General features: G+C 36.5%; 1 protein-coding gene across 1 annotated transcript; it reads right to left on the reverse strand.

Annotated features, from left to right (window-relative positions):
• Positions 1-448: 448 nt before the first annotated feature.
• On the reverse strand, positions 449-4,010 carry LOC6039963. The gene is made up of 3 exons (XM_038257183.1): positions 3,360-4,010; positions 1,919-1,950; positions 449-1,489 (listed from the first exon to the last, which is right to left on the reverse strand). The coding sequence occupies exons 1-3, from the start codon at positions 3,483-3,485 to the stop codon at positions 862-864; spliced, it is 786 nt and encodes a 261-aa protein (XP_038113111.1). The 5' UTR covers positions 3,486-4,010; the 3' UTR covers positions 449-861.
• Positions 4,011-13,667: the final 9,657 nt, after the last annotated feature.

Genomic DNA, 13,667 nt, shown 5'->3' on the forward strand with positions numbered 1-13,667 from the left:
TACCGTCAGTGTCGGTGGGAGTCAGTCAGAGGGAATTTGTTTTAGGAACGAGTTATCTTCGTGAGGACTTGGTTTCATTGAGAACCTGAGAAATGGTAAAATCCGTAAAAATCACTTCGACCCATCGTCACACCCACTAATGGTAGACCTCTTAGAACCATCTTCATTCACACATATTGACTCAGAATCAAATTCTGCGCAAATGTGTGTGCGTGGGCATGTTTTTCAAAACCATGCCCTTGGTTTTCTCGGCTACGGTTGTTTTTTTTTCATATGGAACAATTCGGATTAGTTTCGGAAAATATAGCTTGGTATTGAAATTCTAAATATGTTATTAAGTTGTTTAAGAGTAACAATAGAAAACGGTTTAAAATTATGTGTAGGTAACCCCTTAATGCGATTAACTAAAATTTATAAGGTCAAAAGAAAGAAAAATCAAAACTACACATTTCAGTTTATTATTTCCTTTATTAAAAATCATACTCTATCGCGTTTCAGTACAAGGGCATTAGAGTTAGTACGATGGATAGAATTTCATTCACTACTACTTTCAATCATTTTCATTTCCGTACAGATTATCTAATCAGTCTAGTTATTTATATCTTAACTTCTTCTCAGCATCTCTTTTTTAAGTTTCACAATTCGAATTGTCCATAAACTGATGTGTACACTGTAACATTGCATGTTGGCACTGATTTACATTCTATTACTACGAATGAGTTTCAAATTCATAAATGCATCAAGATGCTTTTTTTATCATATCAGAATGTTTTGTTTTGATTACATGTCATTTTTAATATCCTCTCACAAATTTATTTCGTTATGTCCTAGCTCCTTTCAACCACAAATCTTTCAAATACCTCACTGAAATGGTTTTTTATCCACATTATTGTTATCGTCATGTGCAAATGGTGGCGGTTTCACGTCCACGTGGGGTGAAGTTGTGGTCATCGTAAACGGATTTTCCCCATAAGCATTCCTTCGCACCAACCAGTCCGGATTAGCCGTGCAGCATTCGTCACTCGAAGAGGGTGGTCTCTGTCTTTCGAAGCTCATTTGGGGGTCATCTTCCAAGCCCAAAGTGCTTCGGATGCGCCGATTGATGGCCTCTGCCGTCAGCGTGTAATTGATGGGGTTCAGCGATGCTCGGCCGTAATTTTCGAACGAATCCATCGGCTTCATCATCGATTCGTCCAGAAACGGATTTCGCATCTTCTTCTCCACAGCGGAAAAAGCCTCATCGTAATAGTGCTGCATCGTAAGCTTCTGGCGTTTGCGGTAGTTGTCCAAGTCATCCTGGTGATAGTACGGATTGTTGTCCACTGGATTTACACGAGACCGCTTCCGGCAGGGTTGCTCCACTTTAAACTCGAAGGGTTGATTGTTCATGCTGGCCGATGACTGTTGTCGTAGATCCAAAGTTTCCGGTTCGTCACTTTCTCCACGTGGCGCGTGAATATCCGACAGATCAATGTCATTTTCGTCCGGACTGTAATACGATATCACCGGTTCAAAATATATCAATCGCCAACTTTGCAGTTTTTTCGTGCAACATGCGATACATGCATTAGGTTAAGATTTAAAAAAGTAGTATTATTAAATAAAAAATAACGATAAATTTCGTTTTCGACAATCGGAACTAAATGCCTTTTTTGACTGTTATGCACATACAAAACACTGGTAAATTCATATCGAAACGAAATTTATTCAATCAATTTATTATTAAAACTATTGAAATGTTCCTGGAATGTCACTGAATCAGTTATTGTGTTATTAAATATTTAATTTTATTGTTGCAGTGGTTATATTTCAGAACGCCAAAATTAATTAAAAATGTTACCATTAGTTAAAAAATTACTGTTGATCTTCTTCTCCATCGGTAGACCTTTTGATGTAAATAACATAACTGAATACCTACCAATTTTTGGCGAAAGAAACCTCCAACAGGGTCTGCATGAAAATAAGGAATGAAAATACAATCACCTTAGTTTTTTAAAGTTCCTCGAAACCATTGAACTAAGATACATTTTTTTATTTATGAGTAGATCTCTCAGATTTCGGTCATTCGATTTTTTTTTTGTATTTTTTAATCCGATCGAAACTTTTTTGGTGCCTTCGGTATGCCCAAAGAAGCCATTTTGCATTATTAGTTTGTCTATATAATTTTCCATACAAATTTGACAGCTGTTCATACAAAAATGAAAATTCAAAAATCTGTATCTTTTGAAAGAATTTTTTGATCGATGCGGTGTCTTCGGCAAAGTTTAGGTATAGATACGGACTACACTGGAAAAAAATGTTACACGTTTGGTGATTTTTTTATTTATTTTTTTATCACTAAAACTTGATTTACAAAAAAACACTATTTTTATTTTTTATATTTTTTGATTTGTTTTAGAGGACATAAAATGACAACTTTTCAGAAATTTCCAGGTTGTGCAAAAAATCATTGACCGAGTTATGAATTTTTTAATCAATACTGATTTTTTCAAAAAATCGAAATATTGGTCGCAAAAATTTTTCAACTTCATTTTTCGATGTAAAATCAAATTTGCAATCAAAAAGTACTTTAGTGAAATTTTGATAAAATGCACCGTTTTCAAGTTAAGGCCATTTTTAGGTAACTTTTTTGAAAATAGTCGCAATTTTTCATGTTTTAAAATAAGTGCACATGTTTGCCAACCTTTGAAAAAAATATTTTTGAAAAGCATAGAAAATTCTCTATATTTTGCTTTTCTGAACTTTGTTGATACGACCCTCAGTTGCTGAATGATGCAAAATGGCTTCTTTGGGCATACTGAAGGACCAAAAAAGTTTCAGTCGGATTAAAAAATACAAAAATTAAAATTTTGAAAAAAAAACGATTTCGTATTACAAGTTACTTATCAATCTTTTCTGAACTAGTTCATCATTTTTTCCGTTTATTTATCCAGGTTGGCAGCTACTTTTATCAAATTTCCATTTGCTGTGACTGTGGCAACAATTTAATTGAAACTTGTAAAAAGGGTTTTTATTTATTTACTTTGAATTTTGCAACCATACATTGATCTAAAATGACAAAACAAGTACTAAATAGTGCAATATGACTTTTACAAACACAGTAAAAAAACATAAATAATTATGCTCCGTAAAATCAATTTTATTGATATATTTAAAAACCATTACCTTCAATTTCCCTTCAACAAAATTTGAAATAGAACACTTTAACGCACACACACTCACAAATGATACTTCAAAAATACTTTTCTTCTAAAACTGTATTATTCGGATAGAGGTACCCACAACGCAATTTTTTCACCGAATATTCACATTCTCACCTTTCAACTTTGAAAAGCACAGTGTCATCATAAATAACATACCTGGGATATAAACATACAAAGGCTTGACGCTAATCCCACGGATGAGTTATAGTTTCGTCTGCTCCGTTGAAAAATCCAAACAGGTCCTACCGTATTGCTGGCAAGCTGGCAACTGACAGCACACATCTCGATTTTCACGAATCTCGCTCGGAAACTCGTTTCTCCTCCAGAAGTGCCTTCGTTCGGTTGCGAATGCGCACTGGAATCCTTAGCACGTGGTTTTTCATCCCTCTCTTTATGTACTTTTGTGCAACAAATAATACTCGATGCAACTCCGCCTGATAATCAGTGGGAAGTGAGAGAACACCCTGGGAGAGTAAACTTTAGCTGCACAAACTAACACATTAATGCAGTGCGGATCCACCTTCATACGATACATTGGGAAATGCTGTGTATGGAAACAACAGGAAGTTTTGCAGCAATTTTTGTAAACTTATATACACTGATTTTTGAAACACAACACTATCTACGCAAAATGATTTGTTGTAACTTTTCATATAATTTTCTTTGCTCTTATGTGATTTTTGATCAGTAAGTACAAAATGGGTTGATACATCTTACAACTCGACATTTTTGAAGTTGATGTCAGTAAACGAATGAGGCGCGGGTTCAATTCCCACCTTATCCTCCTGGCCTTCTATCGGATGGGGGAGTAAAACGTCAGTCCATTTGCGTAAAAGTGGTTTTGGGTGACTCGCCACACAAACCTTCGGACGCCTAGAAATGAGCAGAAACTTGCAACAGAGACCACAAAAGACCCGGGGGTCGTAAAAGTGGATTGCTTTGCTTATTTGTCAGTAAACGCTTCAATTACCTGCCAATACATAAAATTATAAATTCTGAGTATAAATGGCATGGAATAATCGACTCCACATTATTTACAGTCGACTCTCAGGTTGTCAATATCCAAGGGACCGTCGAGGAAGAGAAGCATCAGTTTACAGAACGATGCAAAATGAAGACTCGATTGAAATTTGTTTTTTCTTGCTGAACAGCTATAGGAGAGAATCATGGCAACGTCCAGCAAACAAAAACAAACTAATGTCAAACACCCTTCAAAGCTTCGTTTCGCAAAGAAAAATGTCTATGCAAGCCATGAGATAGTGACAATATTGATAACTGGAAGAGATTTTTAAAGCAAACAGAATCCAAGGGACCGTCGAGGAAGAGATCCTTCAAGCAAGAGAAAATATCGAGGAATAAAGCCAATCGAAGTATGCAGTTTGAAGGGACTGAAGAATTCATCGATAGATGGAGCAATATTGATATCAAGAATATCGACAGCCAGAGAGTCGACTGTATAACCAAAATTTTCATGATTCTTTTTGTAAAAAAAAGTAACTGTGCAAATTTTGAGCCAAATCGGTTAAGGTATAAGACGACCCGCTTTTTATCGTTGAACTTTGTATAAGAAAAACCGCAAAAATGTATAGAGAAAGCAAAAATTTAAAAAAATACAGCAAAAGGTGGCGTAAAATGTGTCGGATCATCGTCAAGTGAGAGATTATTGAGCTAAAATTTATTACGACAACACAATCTGAGTTGACCCTGACGAGTTATTAGCGATTTAAAGAAGACGTTTTTGTAAGAAACGATTTTTTTCACCAGCTTTAACGATAAAAAGCGACCCTTAAACCGTAACCGATTTCGCTCAAAATTTGCACAGTAACTTTACTTTACTTAAGGAATCGAATCAGAAGGTATCCCTGAGGTCGATTTTTTTATTGCCACCCTACTGCCAATGAGTGTTAGTTTTAGTCAGACTCTGGGAGCAGATGTAGAGTTTTTTCTGAGTTTTTTTTAATTTTTTTCTGATGTAAGTTGTATTGATACAGCTGAGGGAGTCGAAAAGATGAAATCGAACCACACAGTAGTACTTTTATGTTTTCGATTTGTTTATGTTAAAACAAACATAGCACATTGGGGTCATTCGTCTTTCTAAAAGTTTCATGAATCGTTCTAAACATTTGATTGTCAAATTTGCATGGTAAAATAAGCCGATGGCCAAAATTTGAGCCAAATCCATTGAGGGAAACCCTGGAGAATCCATCGGCCAAGGGTTTTTTAAAATTTTTACTATATATAAAAATCGGTGAACTTTAGTACAAATGACGATACCTATTTTGATCACAGAAAATGAATATTTTAATCATAAAGTGCCATTTTGTTCCAGAAAAATCGCCAAAACTGCAGAAAATTACTATTTCACTGAAACTTTAAATATTTCACTAAGCCTAATTTGTTTGAAAATGGAATATCAGAAGAGAATATACCGGTTATCATACATGGTCAAACCACAGAGTTACTCTGTGGTCAAACATTTTAAACCCCTAGGCCGATGAGTTCCCCTGCATGGAAATGACGCAAATTTCAGTCAAATGTTCAGAACAACCCATGAAACTTTTATCAAAACGGATCCCGGACATCAAAATGAGTTCAACAGTTTTCAAATTTGACCGATTCCTAGCGAAGCTACACCAAAAAGTCTTTTTTTCAATAAGATTTTCAAAATGACAAATTTCATTTTTCCTGTGACTTAAATATTTCAATGTTCTTTAACACCTAAGCTACCATGCAAGCGAAAAAAGGCGAAGTCCAACTTCAAACAGCTGTATCTCGGCTCCCTGTGGACGAATTTTCAAAATTCAAGTCATGAACAGAGGCACTAACCCTAAGTTATTCCCAAAACCAACCAGGCAACTTTTTATCAGCCCTCTATTATCTAGTTGTTTTGCATGTTGGATCGAATGTTGAATGCCAATCTGTTTAAAATTTTATCATAATGCAAGTTACAGTACAATTATAATACCCAATACCATATTGGACTGATCTGGCCACCTTGGGACCGTTTCCAGGTTCTCCGGTGGAACCCGGAATATCCCCAATTACAGAGTATTTTCAAGAAATTTATTGGCGTGGCTCATTGATGGCGCTAAAAACCATTTTCGGGCATATCTGGCCAGACTTTTAAGTAATTTACCTCCTTTTGACAAAATTCAACATACATCTAGTACAGCAGCAAGTTTCACATAATTTATAATTTTGGTTTATGTAATTGATTCCAGATCAACAAATTACTTTAATACTGAGCTGTCCTTTGTCCATTTGCATAAGCACAATCCTTGTTACATGTTACAATCAATATCCAACTGCGCGGCACCTATCTTTTCTGCATGCACAACTTCAAACCTGCAGATGCTGTAACCCCTGCACCGTCATAAAAACAAAAGAAGAAAAAAAAGGTCCGCCTCCATTGACCATGTTCCGTCATCAGGCTATCGTACGCAGTCATTCAAACAAAAAAAAGGCATCGAAAGATGAGAGCCAATTTGCACAATAGACCCATCAGTTCAGTGGACTCGGCAGTCACCACGTGGTGATCGGATTCAATGGGAAATCGAAAAATAACACTATCGAATAAAAAAAAGAGTCAGCTTCATTGTCCTGAACTGCCGTGCCGTTGTGGACCGGGTGTCCTGGTCATGTCGGACTTTGGTTGGTCAGCTGGGCCTCCGTGTTTCCGTTCTGGATAGGACACGGCTCGCGTGCAAGCTGTTCTTTGCCGCGAATCTCGGACAACAATGCGGTACTATCGGGTGCATGCGAGATTTGAGCTGCACTGGTTGACCATTTCCCATAAAAATGACGACCAAGGGGGAATGAGGGGACAAATAAACGGTTACATCATCGTCCGTTTAGTATTATTGAAATTTATGCACTCCTCGTTTTGTGTTATGTTCTGTATTCTTTCTCATGCCAACAATTGGTACAACAACGACTAAAGTGACACACACGCAGATAGTGCATAAAAATCTGTTAACTGACGGACGACGGACGATGATGCATGATGGTGTTAAATGGACACCCCATAAAGTGCAATGGGTGGAAAGTGTTGTGGGGGGAAGTAACGAGGACGAATTCTTCCTTTTGTACGTTGCCCACATGGTGCACGGAGTTTGCATACGGAAAAGGGTGACATGAAGCTTACACGCGCGTAATGCAGTCTGTGGTTAGGCCGTGGTAATTGGCGTATGATACAGTATACAGATTGACTCGCGCTTAATTGACTCTTGCGTGATTGCTATCGCACGTGCTGCACTGAATGGGTGCTAGCGTGACCTATTTAATTCTTTGGTGTTCTGTAAATGAGCAAATATTTTAACTGAAGGTTTAAATTAATAGGTTGATTAATTGATTTTTTATGAATGCCAAAGCTATTTTTGAATGATCTCAAATATGATTCTACAATTAATGTGGGTTAATCGAGACTGCAGTCTGAATTATAGCAATTAAAGCTTCAAATGACCGACTCTTCGGCTCCTTTTAATAAAAATCCCACTTTTTTTTGCTTATTGGCTGTAGTTGCAAAATAAAAGAAGAAACACCGGTCCTTACTCGTACACTATGTGACATTCAACTTATCCCACTAAAAAGAGGTAAATTAAATATCGTTGAAAAAGAGGAAATATTCATTCACAAAACATATCAACCTGTCTAAATTAAACTTTATGTACTGTGTATTTTAATGACCTTTTATCTAACTTTTTTTTTACTTTTGCATCTCATTTCTCTATTCTTATTATATTATTTATTTTTTGATAATGTATTTGATGATATTGTTTGAAAATAAATAACCCTAAGCCAGCGATTCTCAACGGGGATACCGGGCCTACTTGATTTACATGGCAGGGGGTACCGGCCTAGAAGAAGGTTGAGAATCGCATGCCCTTAGCGAATGATTACTAAAACATTTCTAATCCAGTTTTGAACTTTGTATTGTCTTAGATATAAAATGGCAAACAGTTTAAATTCTTCAACTTAGGCCGTTGCAAATATTTTTCAAAGTTTATGTCGACACCCCCCCCCCCCCCCCCTTCCTCCCTCTTCAAAATTGGCCTGAATGATCATTAAAGTTTGATCAACTGAAAACCAGTTAAAATGCATTTTCCCGCGTTTATAATCATATTTAGCATGTTTGAACTCCTTTGAAAACATTTTAAATTTTCATGAAATACCAATGCACTATGGGCCATCTCCATACAAACAGGCGGCCAAATTTTTTTTTTTGCTTTTTAAATGTTTTTTCATACAAATTTGGGTAATTGTATGGTATTGAAATGATATACGTCGATTTTTATGACTTTTCATGTTTTTCAATAGTTGATTGTTTATAATAAATAGTCTTTTCATACATTTGCAAGTGCAACAGAATGCGTATATATATGTATTGCAAGTTTATATTATTAAATTATGGATAAGCTAATACATCCCCACTTTAAGGACACAACCCCTCCCTCCTGTTTCTTTCACCCCCCTCTCCTCCCCACCAACAAAATTTTGTTAAGCGTAATAAATTAATTTTAAGTCAAATATTTATTATTTACTGCTGTGTGTTTCTTTTGTGAGTCCATGCCATATAACTTGAGACCCCCCTACCCTAACAGAAAAATTAATTTTATTCAAAATATTAACTATGAAGTAAAACGATAAAAATAGAGTTTGTGACAGCTTCAGGATATGTTAAAGGTATTTTTTATGATGTTTTATACTAACCAACATAGAACTTAAATGTGAATCAGTTTCATGGATTGATCGCAGAAATTCATCATGCTAAGTCAACATTTGGCTGAATACTTTTTCCGGTATCAAACTGAGATTCTCCAGTTTCGCTTGAAAAACTTAGGTACGAATACCTTATTTTGACTAAGGTACTCAATGTAGGCAACAGAAAATTCCAATAAAGTCATTTCGAACTTCTTGAAACCAGGTATTGATTTTTGAAGCGACGATGCCCACAAAGTAGGTAGTAAAGCAAGTGAAATAAACGGGCGCATATGTAGATTGCAGCAAATTTTGATAAAACGTAAATGTTCAAAATGGCATATCTCCGAAAACGCAAAAAATCGCAGGCTGGAAATTTCAGCAATGTTAGATTATAATCCAATCTTTCAAGTGATCTTAGTTTCATGTTTAGCATCGGTTAGCAAAAAAAGTACTCGATTAACAAACACAAAAAAATATGATTTGTCAAAAAAATGCTCCAGTTATTCGATGAAAACTTCAGTTTTTGGTTTAGAAACTACATTTTATCTATTAATAGTTTCAAAGCTTATCTCATAACCTTTCCAACGATGTATATTTGTCCAAGTAAAACATTTAAAATGGCTGAGCTATGTTAAAATTAAACAATCAGCCTTTTTTACGAAAAACGCTAGTTTTTTACTCCATTTTTTGACTTTCAGCTTGCGTATCTCCGTAACGAATAAACTTAGAGCTTTGAAAATTTGGATTTTTCTTAGTTAGAATGTTTACTTTCGAGAAAAAAATACCAAAAAATATTTGGAGAAGGTCACTTTTTTGAAACTTGGCCACCCAATGTACCATAGTGCAATGTACAGTCCAACGAAAAGTTTGTTTGCGAAAAAAAAAATCCGTCAATACCTCGATATTTTCAAAACTAATGATTGGAAAGCAACTGTACGCCTGTAAAATGCATTTTAAAACACATTTTTCATCCAAATGTTGAAACCTAGGCTTGTTTCAATTTTTACTTTGGTCAGAGCCGAGGGACATTAACTTCAAAAAATATTTGCAACGGCCTTAAAAAAAAGAAAAACTACAAAAATTATCAAATATTAATAACGGCAGCCTTTTACTTATTTACGGTAGATTAGTAAAAAAAGATCGCTACGCGTTTAGTGCATCGTGAGTTCATATGTTCTGTGCAAAGAAAAGCAGAGAATATTCGATGCAGATTGAAAACCTACTTTTCATGACTTTCTGTGCAATTGATGTATGTACTAGTACGATTTAAAAGTTACTAACTCACATTGTCAAGTTGATTGCTAAACTACCCAAAACGACAGGCACAGTAGATCGTTATTCCAAAGTGAGCAAACTTCTGGCTAAACAATGAGCAACTCCAATTACTCAATCTCGCACAGATGATGGCATGCATGCAACCTAATTTCTCAAGATGTTCTTCGGTATAATCAAATTTACTGCCCTGTTGAGTGACATCAGACGAGATGCGGGCCCACCGGAAGAATCAATCAAGAAAAGCCAAGCTAATTGTATTGACATAAAACGAATTTGTTGCAATCACTTTGTGTGAACAATGTAAAGAGGAATTAAATCTTAGATCTGCTTGACGATGGTTAAAAGTTTTTTTTTAGAACTCACTCTTAAAGTCGAAACAAGTTATAAAACATTGGAACTATTTAATCACAAAAACAGAATTTCACGTCACATAAAAACACCATATTATATTTGCGCAACAAAGTGTACCAAAACATCTCAACTCAACCTCAAAACATTGACTTGTAGGCTGTAGCAGGAAAATTTAACTTGTTTTGTTTATAATTTCTGTTAACTTTATCGCTTAATGAATCATTTGCTTTTAAACCTATAATCTACACTTTTATCGCACTATTCGTCACTCATTTCTTAATAGAGTTTTTATTTCGGATACCTCTGAATCGTTTGTATTTGAATTTTTTTGAACATAACTCTTTTCAATCAATTTGATGGATTTTATATTTTCATATAAAATCCGGAAAGGACAAGGATGCAAGGAAGGAATGGGTATCAGGAGTTGAAAAGTGAATTTATTTAACAGCAAACAGATTTCACACTTGCAGTCGTTCTCAGCAGCGATCTGGAAAGAAACACCAAATCATACTTACAAGTTTTCCCTCACTCTAGTTGCAAAATAATGAAGCAGAATGCGTAAAACTTTACGCACTCGAATCCGAGAAGGGGAGCTCCAACAAAAAAGAGGAGAAAATACACCCAGAAAATCGCAGCGAACGATCTCGAAATCAGCTAAACACTAACTGATCGCAAGCTCACTAAGCGAGCCGCTTTTATATTCTACCTTGCTCACCACTCTTTTGCTTACAACAATTTAGATCAACTGTTTACAGTCGAACCTCGCTTTGGTCGGCGAGGTAAATCAAGCTCTCTTTTTTCGTGTACTTTGCATGCAATGTTGCGTGACCACTGTTCAGTAACAAACATTACAAATACAACTCAACACATTCCACCGTAATACGAGTTTAACTCAATTGAATATTTAATCAGGAGGGAACCCTAAGCTGTGCGTTGAAAGCAGTTTTGACTCATTGTGTCCTGTTGATTTGCATTACATAATTATAATTTACATTATAAATTATGCAAAAAAAAACAGCACAAAACCCTATTTGAACCAAACCTAATATTTTTCGCAAATCGGACGTTTTTGTAATCATCACACATAATTCAGCGATACACATAGGGAGCATACGGACCCAGATCATCTCACTGCAAACGAGGGTGCTCTGGCAGATTTAAATTTCGAGTAAAATTAGGGGGGCCTGTATGTTACAGAGAAGTGAGCATGAGATTGTTTCTTGCAATGATTTGCGGAAGTATCAATTACGTATGCAACACCACGTTAGAGATTTGATGTAATTTAGAGCATACTGGACCGGGAGTGGTGGAAACAGTTTTATGATGGGAAGTCTGGATCAACACAAGTAAAGTACGAATTAGCAACCCACCATTTTGTAATGTCGATATCTCAGCAACTAATGTGAAAACATGAAACATTCGTGAAATTTTCCGATCATTTGAAAAAAAATATTTTGAAATTTTTAAAATCAAGACTAACATTTTTAAAGGGCCAAACATTGAATATTTCGCCCAATTAAAATGCTAGTCGTGATTTATTTTTTTCAAAATATTTTTTTTCGGAAAGATCGCAAAATTTCACGAATGTTTCATGTTTTAACATTGAAAATCGGACTATTAGTTGCTGAGATATCGACATTACAAAATGGTGGGTTGTTGGGTGAGACTAAGAAAACTTAAATTTTCGCGTTTCTTTTCCTTAGAGCGGTTGTATCTCAGCAACCCGAGGTCCAATGTTCATTGTCTCTTAGACAATTTTATAGCAAATTTTCTGAAATTTTCAAAAAAAAATTTTTCGAGTCTTATGGTCACTATTTTTTTAAATGGAAAAACTTCAAATATTTCGCTAAAATCAAACTTTCGGTGGCTATATCTTGAAAACAGTGCCCTTTATCAAAAAATCTGTAAAGAACATTTCGATTGGAAATTTAATTTTACATTAAAAATTACGTCAAATTTGTTATTCAAAAATTCATAACTCGGCGGCAGATTTTTTGCCATGTTTCTCTATGGCTTAAAAGTTGCGGGTTTTTGTCCCCTAAAACATATCAAAAAATCTCGAAAATCAAAAAAATATGTATTTTGGGAAATTGGGGGACCGTGGTGTAGGGGTAAGCGCAGGCCTGCAAAATGTTTCCAACCCAGCGTACACATGAAGCAAACCAAAATGTCAGTTCACTGCTAGGGGTTTGTTCAAAAATTACGTCCATGAATAGGGGGAGGGGGGGGTCTGGGGTTTGTGACAGCCCATGTTAAAGGTATAGGCAAAGTGCGTGACAGGGGGAGGGGGGGGGTCCGAAATCCCGAAAATCACTGGACGTAATATTTGAACAAACCCTAGCATCTGACTGTAAGCCTACTGTGTCCGTTCAACCACTGCCGCCTGACTCGTGCCGGTCGGCTGCTGGAGAATGAGAGACGTGAAAAAATGAGCTACACTCACTCAATTCGTGTCGTATGACTGACTCGTAAAATCCTCTCTAAACACTATTTTGACTATTTTTAAACAATTGAATGATTCTAGACTGTGCAAAACACTTAAAACTACCATAACTTATATTCAAAATTACATTTCCAAGCATAGATACCAACTTTTTGTGTAAAAACTTGTTTCTTTATGTGTGTGCGTGCAACGTCGAATGAGCGTTGGTCGACTACTGCCTCGCATTGCAGCTGCTCAGTGAGCTACGGCACTCACGACTGAGTTGGGTTTGTTTATGTCACGGTTTTGCGGTTCAGTGAATGGATCTGAAAAAAACGTGTATGCGTCGCCGATTTTCGCGTCAGGACCCCTGACATTTTCAGCTCTGGGTAAGCGTGGTTGCCTCTCACCCAGTCGGCTTGGGTTCGATCCCAGACGGTCCCGGTGGCACTTTTCGAGACGAGATTTGTTTGATCACGCCTTCCGTCGGACGGGAAGTAAATGTTGGCCCCGGACTAACCTAAAAAAAGGTTAGGTCGTTAGCTCAGTCCAGGTGTAGGAGTCGTCTCCTTGGGTCCTGCCTCGGTGGAGTCGCTGGTAGGCAGTTGGACTAACAATCCAAAGGTCGTCAGTTCGGATCCCGGGGTGGATGGATGCTTAAGAGCGAGTCCACGAACAGGGCATACCCCTTTGTATGGGACGTCGTTTGGACCTCA

This window comes from Culex quinquefasciatus, chromosome 2 (assembly GCF_015732765.1).
Source record: "Culex quinquefasciatus strain JHB chromosome 2, VPISU_Cqui_1.0_pri_paternal, whole genome shotgun sequence".
NCBI classification, from domain to species: domain Eukaryota; kingdom Metazoa; phylum Arthropoda; class Insecta; order Diptera; family Culicidae; genus Culex; species Culex quinquefasciatus.

Excerpts from the sequence above, each read along its gene's own strand:
- LOC6039963 (XM_038257183.1), bottom strand. The coding sequence starts at position 3,485 with ATGTGTGCTGTCAGTTGCCAGCTTGCCAGCAATACGGTAGGACCTGTT. Across the intron at positions 1,951-3,359 it reads TTTGTATGTTTATATCCCAG|ACCCTGTTGGAGGTTTCTTT; the intron begins GTATGTTATTTA and ends ATTTTCATGCAG. Across the intron at positions 1,490-1,918 it reads GTTTCTTTCGCCAAAAATTG|TCCGGACGAAAATGACATTG; the intron begins GTAGGTATTCAG and ends ATCGTATTACAG.